Here is a 9426-nt window from a genome sequence, read left to right as displayed (position 1 = left end):
ACGAAAGTCCTTAATGTTAATTAACCAAAAAGTGCTTCAAAATAGTTAGCAAATGGCCCCGACCTCATCTCTTTCAAAGCGATTGAAATCAGTAATCAATTTTTCGGAATATACACTCCATCGGTTTAGGAGAATTAACAATGCATCAGAATCCCTTAGATCCTCGAAAAGGAAGCATGCATGCTTTTGATAGGCAGCCAGGATATTGTTTCATCTTGTACGTGCTGCTTCTATATCGTGTGTAAGTATTCGTCAGAATATAGTATGTTTGAAGTGATTAAAAAAGAAACACATTTATTTGGCATTGTAGAAGTACACAGTTGTCGGGAAATAAAGTTCGCTGGGATCCAATGATGACAAAGCGATCACCACTGTCTTGCTGGTTGCAAGAACTTGTCACCTCCGCGACATCAGTTTTCTGTAATGACTTCACCGACAGCTTTCAGTGGTGGTGACTAGCGCTGGGATCGCAAGCAGTGGCTGCGTTGTGAATTTCCGTGATTTGACTCCTCTGCACGAATAAAAAAGCATGTTAATTGTGACGCCATTGTTTGTCGAAAGATACTCCTAATTTTCCTTTCCGCACCGAACTTAGATGAAACAATATCCTGGCTACGTCGCCTGGCTATAAAAGGACTGCAACATCGCCATCCTGGTCATTTGGCAGCGGAGGCAGTGGACCGGCAACAACGCTTATTCTTTCATCTTGAATCGCAGACGCCTACTGCCCCGAGCGATATCACCTGATAGTGTGGACCACCGGACTGCCTGGGCTGATTTCCGGCCAACAAAAGGACCCCTGCATACCTGCGACATCACGTGGTGGACATCACGTGGTACTGCATCACAGCACTGCTACGTCGCCTGGCTATAAAAGGACTGCAACATCGCCATCCTGGTCATTTGGCAGCGGAGGCAGTGGACCGGCAACAACGCTTATTCTTTCATCTTGAATCGCAGACGCCTACTGCCCCGAGCGATATCACCTGATAGTGTGGACCACCGGACTGCCTGGGCTGATTTCCGGCCAACAAAAGGACCCCTGCATACCTGCGACATCACGTGGTGGACATCACGTGGTACTGCATCACAGCACTGCTACGTCGCCTGGCTATAAAAGGACTGCAACATCGCCATCCTGGTCATTTGGCAGCGGAGGCAGTGGACCGGCAACAACGCTTATTCTTTCATCTTGAATCGCAGGTTTGAGCTGTCATTTTTGTATCTTTTATTTTGCACTGCCCTCTGCCCTGCCTCTGCTGCCGGTGACGTTTTTGATACGTGTAGTGCTTTGCGTGCTGCTTGCGACATGACAGAAATTGCTGACCTAAAGCGTGAATTCCGAAAGGAACTGAGGGAGCTAAAAAGTAGCCTAGAGTACATCAACAAAGACTACGAAGAAATGAAGCAAGAGTGTGCCGAAATAAAAAAGGAAAATGCTGCACTAAAAGAATCTCATGAAGAATTGCTACAGGAGCTTGAAAATCTGAGAAAACAGGTGCACGACAACTCTGTTAGAGTAACTGAACAAGATCAGTATTCTAGGATCAAGAACATTGAAATAAAGGGTGTACCGTGTGAGGATAATGAAAACCTAGAAGAGCTGCTTGCTAAAGTGGGCGACGCAGTGGGTGAGCCTATAGATAGGCAGGATATCGAGGTGTGTCATCGTGTTCCTGTTTGGAACGACGCCGAAAGCAAGAACATTGTTGCCGTTTTCAACAGCCGTGCGAAACGAAACCAAGTGATTGACAAGGCACGCAGCAAGAAACTAAACACCGAAGACCTAGGATTTTCAACCAAGGCATCGGTGTTTGTGAACGAACACCTTTGCCCTCAGCTTAAGTTTCTGCTAGGAAAGACTATCGCAAAAAAGAAGGCAATGAGCTGGCGTTTTGCATGGGCGAAAGGCGGCAAAGTTTTCGCGCGGAAAACGGAGACATCTCGTGTCATCCGGATTTCATGCGAAGCTGATTTGGAAAAGATTGTGTAAGCACATCTTGCGCTACTCAGTGCATCTTCTTTCCCCGTGCTGATGAACACACCGAAAAATATCGCTTGCCCGAAAGACAGTACGCACCTTGCCTTTCTACATTTTAATGCGCAGTCTGCAAGGAACAAATACGATGAAGTAACAACATTTTTTGATGAATTTAGATTCAAGTTTCATATCATAATGATAACCGAAACATGGTATAAAACGCAAGAAGAAGTGCTTTGTCTACCAGGCTACAGGAGTTTCTACCTAAACAGACCCTGCAGGCGTGGTGGGGGAGTAATGCAGTTGATATCAGAACAGTTGCCATGCGTAGTGCTCCCCGACTTCACAGCTATTACTCCCGATTACGAGACTCTGACGCTCCAATGCAAGCAATCTATATTTGTCGTTACTTATAGGCCACCAGATGGGAATACTGATCAATTTCTTGCCTACTTAGAAAGGCTGCTGAATTTCGCGTGTTTGAATAAACTGCACATTACCATCGGTGGTGACTGCAACATTAACATGCTTCAGCCTACTCTAAACTCGCAACGTATGTGTCTGCTTCTGGACACTTTTCATTGTTCAACCGTAATAACAGAGCCTACACGCATCACTTGTCACTCTGAAAGTCTTCTTGACATATTCATCACAAATAACCCGGAAGGCTGTATCAAAGCCGGCGTTATAACGGCAGCTCTGGGTGATCATTTGCCTATTTTTATGTTTTGCAAGCCCGGTGAGCTATGTAAAAACTTCGAAAAGCCTTGTGAATCATTTTTAGTTCAAGAAGTTAATGAAAAAACGCTTGAACGTTTCCGAACTGCAGTTGAGGAAATTGACTTTACATCTGCGCTTGAGTGTACTACTGCTGATGATGCCTACGACATTTTCTTGGGTTTGCTTAAACGTGCTTACACAGATTGTTTTAAGTACAAATCTGTCAAAAAGCGCAAAAAATGTCGGAAACCATGGCTCACTGACGAATGTATTAGAATGATTAGTGAAAAAAATGCGATGTATTTTCAGTTCTTGAAAACAAAAGACCCCAATGACTTCATATCATTTAAGAAATACAGAAACAGTGTAACAAAAGTGTTACGCAACTCTAAACACGCTTATTTTGAAAATCTTTTTGGTCGCGTTGCAACTCGGGGAGACGCTCTTTGGCGTGAATTACATAAACTTTTAAATCGCAATACGCACGAAAGTGGAGACCTCGAAATTAGTGTCAATAATCAAAGTTTTAAAGGAAGAGAACTAGCAAATAAGTTTAATGAATACTTTACGACTTTAGCGAACAGTAACCATGATGATAAAGCATTGTCCTACTTGGGTCTACCGAATGCCCACACTGCTTTTTTTGATCCAGTTACTCCAGATGAAGTGTATTCCATTTTTATGTCTTTGAAGAATAGCAAAGCGCGTGATATTGATGGCCTTCTTATCCGCCCCATAAAGTTTGTGCTCGAGCTCCTGGTACCTGCTCTCACACATATTTTCAATACCTGTTTGACTACTGGTGTTTTCCCACAAAAAATGCAGCTAGCCAGAGTCACTGTTCTGTTTAAGTCGGGAGACAAAAATGAGTTTTCGAATTATAGGCCTATTTCTGTGCTGCCTGTCATATCAAAAGGATTGGAAAAAGTCATCTGCAAAAGAGTTGTATCGTTCTGTGATAAGCATTCTATAATATCCATCCAGCAGTTTGGTTTCCGGCAGGGTATGTCAACAGAACTGGCCCTTCTCACACAAAAGGAATTTATTATTAAAGGTTTCGAACAACGAAAATTAACACTAGGCGGCTTTGTAGATTTCTCCAAGGCATTTGACAGAATTAACCACACAACCCTATATTCTAAGCTTGAACATTACGGATTCCGTGGAATACCTCTTGCCCTTTTACAATCATATCTGTCCGCGAGACAACAAAGCGTTTCACTAAAAGAGGAGTCGTCAGCTCTACGCAATATATCTTGTGGAGTGCCCCAAGGTAGTATATTAGGACCCATTCTTTTTACTATCTATATAAATGACATAGTAACAATAAGCAACCAGGCATTCTTTGTAGTCTACGCCGATGACACAAGTTTCTTTATTCAGTCAGAGGACATTAGTGAATTATCGTCTTTAGGTAATATTACATTTAGTAAACTGTTAGAATGGGGTAAAGTAAATTCATTAGAAATAAATACGAAAAAAACCAAGGCTGTCCTATTTCGACCTGTGCAAAAAATTCTTGATTACAGTATTTGTTTAAAGATAGGCCAAGAAAAAATAGATACTGTACATGAGGTGAAAACCTTAGGTGTAGTATTTAATGAACATCTAAATTGGGATGCACATGTAACAAATGTGCTTCGCAACTTGGCCAAGGCCTGTGGTGTTCTGTGCAGACTTCGTTACATTGTCCCACCTAAGATAAAGCTAATGTTATATAATGCCTTATTTACCCCACACATCAATTACTGTAGCCTTGTTTGGGCAACGACATCAAAGGCGAACATACACCGGCTATTTTTAATGCAGAAGAAAGCAATCCGTCACATTGCAGGCTTACCGTATGATGGCCATACAACAGAGCTTTTCTCAACATATAATATAGTCCCTGCTGTACATCTGTACAATTTAAACTTAAGTATGAAGTGTAAAATCTCGTTGGCAAAATCCAATACATGCTTTCTCTCGCTGTGCAATCTTAGACAATCTTTGGATGTTCCTTACAACATAAGACACAGAAACATTTGGCTAGTCCCCTTTTCGCGCACAAATAACGGTTTTAATAGATTGGAACATCGCTTGCCAGTATTATTAAACACACTTCAAGACACAGACATGGACATACGAACATCGTCAAGACCCGCACTCGTTAAATATTTTAGGAATTTAACTGTGTGAAGCAATAGATTAAGGACTGGCATTTCCATGTTGTAATTAGAGAAACATTTCTGCATAAATACATTTGTCTGTGTTTCAGATTTCATTTTTGAAGTATGTACATGTTGTATAAATTTTTGTGTATAGAGTTTATATATATGTGTATATATATATGTATATATATATATATATATATATATATATATGTGTATATATGATGCGTGTGTGTTGACTCGGTATAATGCTTTCTGGTGTACGCGCGTAAAATATTATTTGATCGTATTTTGTGCTGTGGTGCAAGAATTTCTGCAGAAACTAATCTAATCATTGTGTGTAATTTTTTGTGTGATTTTAAACCCCTGTACGCTGCCATCAAAGGGGGCAAGGGCCTTAGTCAAGCTGCTTAACTAGCAGCTTTTAGTCCTTGCCCTCACATTTTTTCTGTACCAGGATAAATGTGGAATAAATGAATGTGAATGTGAACGCATTTATTTGCGTTTTATGACCACATAACACCTCCGAATGTTAATTTCGAAATATCGGTTCCTTTGTACATGCAGAAATTTAAAGTGAAGAAGATGTTCTTCACAGACAGCACCTTAATCTTTTTTTCTTTCACTCTTTAAAATACTCTCGCCCACTGCGTGTGGTATGTGCTAAGTTCAGTAAGCAGAATTGATGTGTAGGGAAAGTACTACTTATGGCTAACTTGGCCTCTGCATTGGAGGCGGTACACACCTTACACGAAATTAACTTAAATTATGGCGATTTTATCGCTTAAGCATTTCATTTCGTTACTGTACCGGCTGCATTAGGTTCAGATATGCTGTTCAGCGCTGCACGTTAGATGTCATGTATGTCGAGGCACTGCATAATTTTATTTGTCTAATCTGGATGCATCCGTGTTGAAATTCTTATAGCTTTCGCAGTTGGTTCCTCATAGGCGCCTTGACAAGAAGAAAAAAAAATTAGTGCCCTCAGCAAGGTGCCAAGCAATAATGAGCAATATATGTACTCACCGTAAAATGGTTTGCCATGGCTTTTTCCTGTAGAAGAAAAATAGACAAATACTGGGTGAGTTTGCTGATATGTCACGCGAAGCGTCAGCTGCAGATTGCTAGTGTCCATATAATTATTAGTTTTTGTGACATATTTTAACTTCCTTGAAGATTAATTTAAATTTTGAAGCCCACAGCCCTGGTTCTAAAGCCGAGGAGACGCATCGGGTTTCTTTTCTGGTGACGCTGATTATGAGTTCGCCTTTTCTTGACGAAGCGTTTCTTGTTTGTTATATTCAGGTTGCAACATTTCAAAGCAAAGCCACCGGTCTAACACTTTAATTTAAAAAACTGCGCTGCATTTGTGCTGCCACGAGTTATATACTGCGACATGTTATATGTATTAACTTTTTCATTACGCCAACCGCGTACTTTCATTTGTTGAAGAATTTCCTCCCTGGTCACCTTCTAATAAACATACGCGCAACATGAAAACTCAGAAGAAATTCCATGATGGCTCTCTACCGAGCACTTCATGAGTAAAAGAATGCAGCGCGAAAAGGCAAGGACAAACGAAGAAGTGGACAGGACTGGCGCTGTCCTGTCCACTTCTTCGTTTGTCCTTGTCTTATCGCGCTGCATTCTTTAACCACCGGTCTAACACTTTAATTTAAAAAACTGCGCTGCATTTGTGCTGCCACGAGTTATATACTGCGACATGTTATATGTATTAACTTTTTCATTACGCCAACCGCGTACTTTCATTTGTTGAAGAATTTCCTCCCTGGTCACCTTCTAATAAACATACGCGCAACATGAAAACTCAGAAGAAATTCCATGATGGCTCTCTACCGAGCACTTCATGAGTAAAAGAATGCAGCGCGAAAAGGCAAGGACAAACGAAGAAGTGGACAGGACTGGCGCTGTCCTGTCCACTTCTTCGTTTGTCCTTGTCTTATCGCGCTGCATTCTTTAACCATGTTCACTGACCAACAAGCCCAAACATCCACTTTAGTTAATCACACTTCATGAGTGTTAGGCAGAATGATGCAGATATGAAGTTAATATACCCTTTCGCCATCCATTCCCCTTATACAGGGGTCGAACAAAAACGCTATTCCAAAAAATATTTATATTTGTCCATGCACTTTCGTGTACTCCAAAACCTCCCCGTAGTCTTGCGCACATTTCTGATATGCCTATTATATGAAGAGGGTACTTCTGAAAGCGCGTGCGTCTGTTCGTGCGGACTGGAGACGCCAGTCGTCCACGCTTGAATGACGTGAATAATTTTACAGGCTGAATGACTACTCACCAGGTCGTTTCCGACGCACAGCTTTCGGATTACGCATGCGCTGTCCTGGCAGCCGAGATTCCTGACCGCGTTGTCGAAGCTTTGGTTGGCCTGCAACGCCCAAAGTCAAGCAAGTTAGCTTCGCTCTCAAACGCTACTGTAAGAAAAACTTATGCGGAATGTTGCAGGCTTAACTTCACGCACCGAAATTAAGCGTAGGAACGAAAATTTTATGCATTCCAGCAGAAAACTATTGAAACAATTAGCACGCTTTTAACAGAACGAGTGATACAAAGCCCTGAAAAAATATTAACCTTCGACATCCATTCTAGGCTTGCAGTTGCAGATTTGCGCAATATTCCAGTCCATTCAGTAAAATTAAGGGCGAATTTTATCGTAGGGCGCTGATGAACGCGGACAGAGACCTTGGAGCGTTAGCATACACACTAGATTCAGAGCCAGCGCGTTTTAGTTTTGTAGAAAGCGTTCTTGGGTACCCGCATCGTCATATACAACTGATTAGGTTGCGTGTGTTGCGGGATTTTTTTCATTATTTTCTTGGTTTCTCGACACGACACATGATATGAGAGTTTGTAATAAGTTGTTCTGTAAAATTTTTCGACCAATTAATACACTGCCGATTTATCGTTTGTACCTCTTGGCTGCGACGTCATGCATGTTTGCCGCCGCAGATGCAGAAATGCTACAAACATCAACCGATGCAGTAGCGAAAAGCGCCTCAGAACTTTCCTGCGTCGTTTGCGCAAAATGAGACGCGAAACAACTACGCAGCGTCATGCCATGAGGCAAGGGTGTGTTAGAAAGCGGAGTACCCTGCCGGCAGGCACCACATTTTCTCCTCGTTTTGAGGTACTTTTCTTATTCACGCCCGCTACTCTCAATACTCTTATCCCGCTACTCCTGCTGACTGTACTTGGATACCGCAGGTGGCAAAAAAATCGAAGGTGTGCCTTACAGCTGCCGAGATGGAGCGCCGAATGCACTGGAGTTCAGTCTTGAGCTGCACGTCGTTTTTATCTGCGCAAAAAAAAAAAAAGGCACAACATGTATTCACACAGCGCCTGTGTACGTCTTTCCTTGTTTCTTGTGTCCCGTCCTTTGCGCTGCTCCACCACGATGCAACAGCACCAACTAGCCCAGCAACTTGCTCTTCTAAACATAAATCAACCCTTGCGAAGTCGACTTTGAGTGTTTTTCTGACACCTCCGAGAGCTTTCTTCCACTGCAGCACCATTTGTCATGCGTCGCTCGTTTACATGCGGTCACTTTTTTTCTGCATGCTTTTTACGCAGCGAAAGTGAGCGTTTTGTTTTCATGAGAACGAATCGATCTACGCACTACATCGAGCACATCAGCTTAAGCCGCCGAAAGGCGAGAGGAACATGCAAACATGAATTGCGAACTGAACTTTTGCTTGAATCTCTGCGTCAGTGAAACAGCAGTTCAGACAAGGCTTCATGATTTCACACGCCGTATCGCCATGTCATCTCAGAGTGCTTCTAGTTTACCTAGACTAGCCAATATAATATATTTGTGTAACGATACAGCCAGACAGCCGCACCACTGTGAATTATAGGCGTCAGCAGCAGCGGCAGCCTAACTTATTTAAAAACCAAGTAGTTACAGCCTCACCAGTGGTCGCAGAATGCAGGACGGGTTACGACCCCACAAACTCACCGCAGAGCTCCAGATGGTGAGCATAGCTCACGGCAGCGAAAGCAGCGAGCAGCACGCAGACCAAGACTGCCTTCATGGTTCCTATCTGGTTCTTCGCAACGGATGCTGTTCCGGGTGAGAAAGTGTGAGTGCCGCCAGAAAACGGCCTGCTGAATTTTATAGGCACGAGAACGTTGCCCCCATTCGGTCGCAACCCAAGCTCGGTGGCACCCCTCTGTGGTTGAGGGCCAAAAACTAGCGACGTCCACGCAAGGCTATTACGACCCTATTGGACTCTCACCGTGTCAAAACAACCGTTGCACCACCTGCGTGGTCTCTGACGGCGGCAGCGATTTCCTTCGAGTACTTTTGACGCGCAGCCAGCATGAATGAGCGCACGTAGCACCCGAGAGCACAAGCCGCACGTGAGGAAATCAAGGTTAACAACTCCTCGCCACCGACGATGCACACCGCGCAGTCTGCTGGTCGCGGCGTTGGTTGCACTACGCCCTGAAACTATTTCACACCATTGCTTCCTGTCTTAAAATGATTTCTGCAGCATACGTTGATGTAAGAGCTTTGTTGGCTTGCCTGCCAAA

At 43.1% G+C, this 9426-nt stretch overlaps 1 protein-coding gene across 2 annotated transcripts; it reads right to left on the bottom strand.

Annotated features, from left to right (window-relative positions):
- Nucleotides 1-277: 277 nt before the first annotated feature.
- On the bottom strand, nt 278-9083 carry LOC149352227 (antimicrobial peptide microplusin-like). 2 transcript variants are annotated; one of them, XM_089581394.1, is made up of 5 exons: nt 8849-9076; nt 8127-8188; nt 7172-7261; nt 5878-5904; nt 278-511 (listed from the first exon to the last, which is right to left on the bottom strand). In XM_089581394.1, exons 1-5 carry the CDS (start codon nt 8922-8924, stop codon nt 443-445), a joined length of 324 nt encoding a protein of 107 aa, XP_089437520.1. In that variant the 5' UTR covers nt 8925-9076; the 3' UTR covers nt 278-442. The 2 variants fall into 2 exon arrangements, with proteins under 2 accessions (XP_089437520.1, XP_089437521.1); XM_089581395.1 differs by lacking the exon at nt 278-511 and adding an exon at nt 5718-5805 and having other exon boundaries at nt 8849-9083.
- Nucleotides 9084-9426: the final 343 nt, after the last annotated feature.

Source organism: Amblyomma mixtum, chromosome 3 (genome assembly GCF_055824585.1).
Source record: "Amblyomma mixtum isolate Tamu chromosome 3, ASM5582458v1, whole genome shotgun sequence".
Taxonomy (NCBI): domain Eukaryota; kingdom Metazoa; phylum Arthropoda; class Arachnida; order Ixodida; family Ixodidae; genus Amblyomma; species Amblyomma mixtum.
Note: the sequence above shows the minus strand (reverse complement) of the source record. Positions and strands in the feature narration are given on the sequence as shown.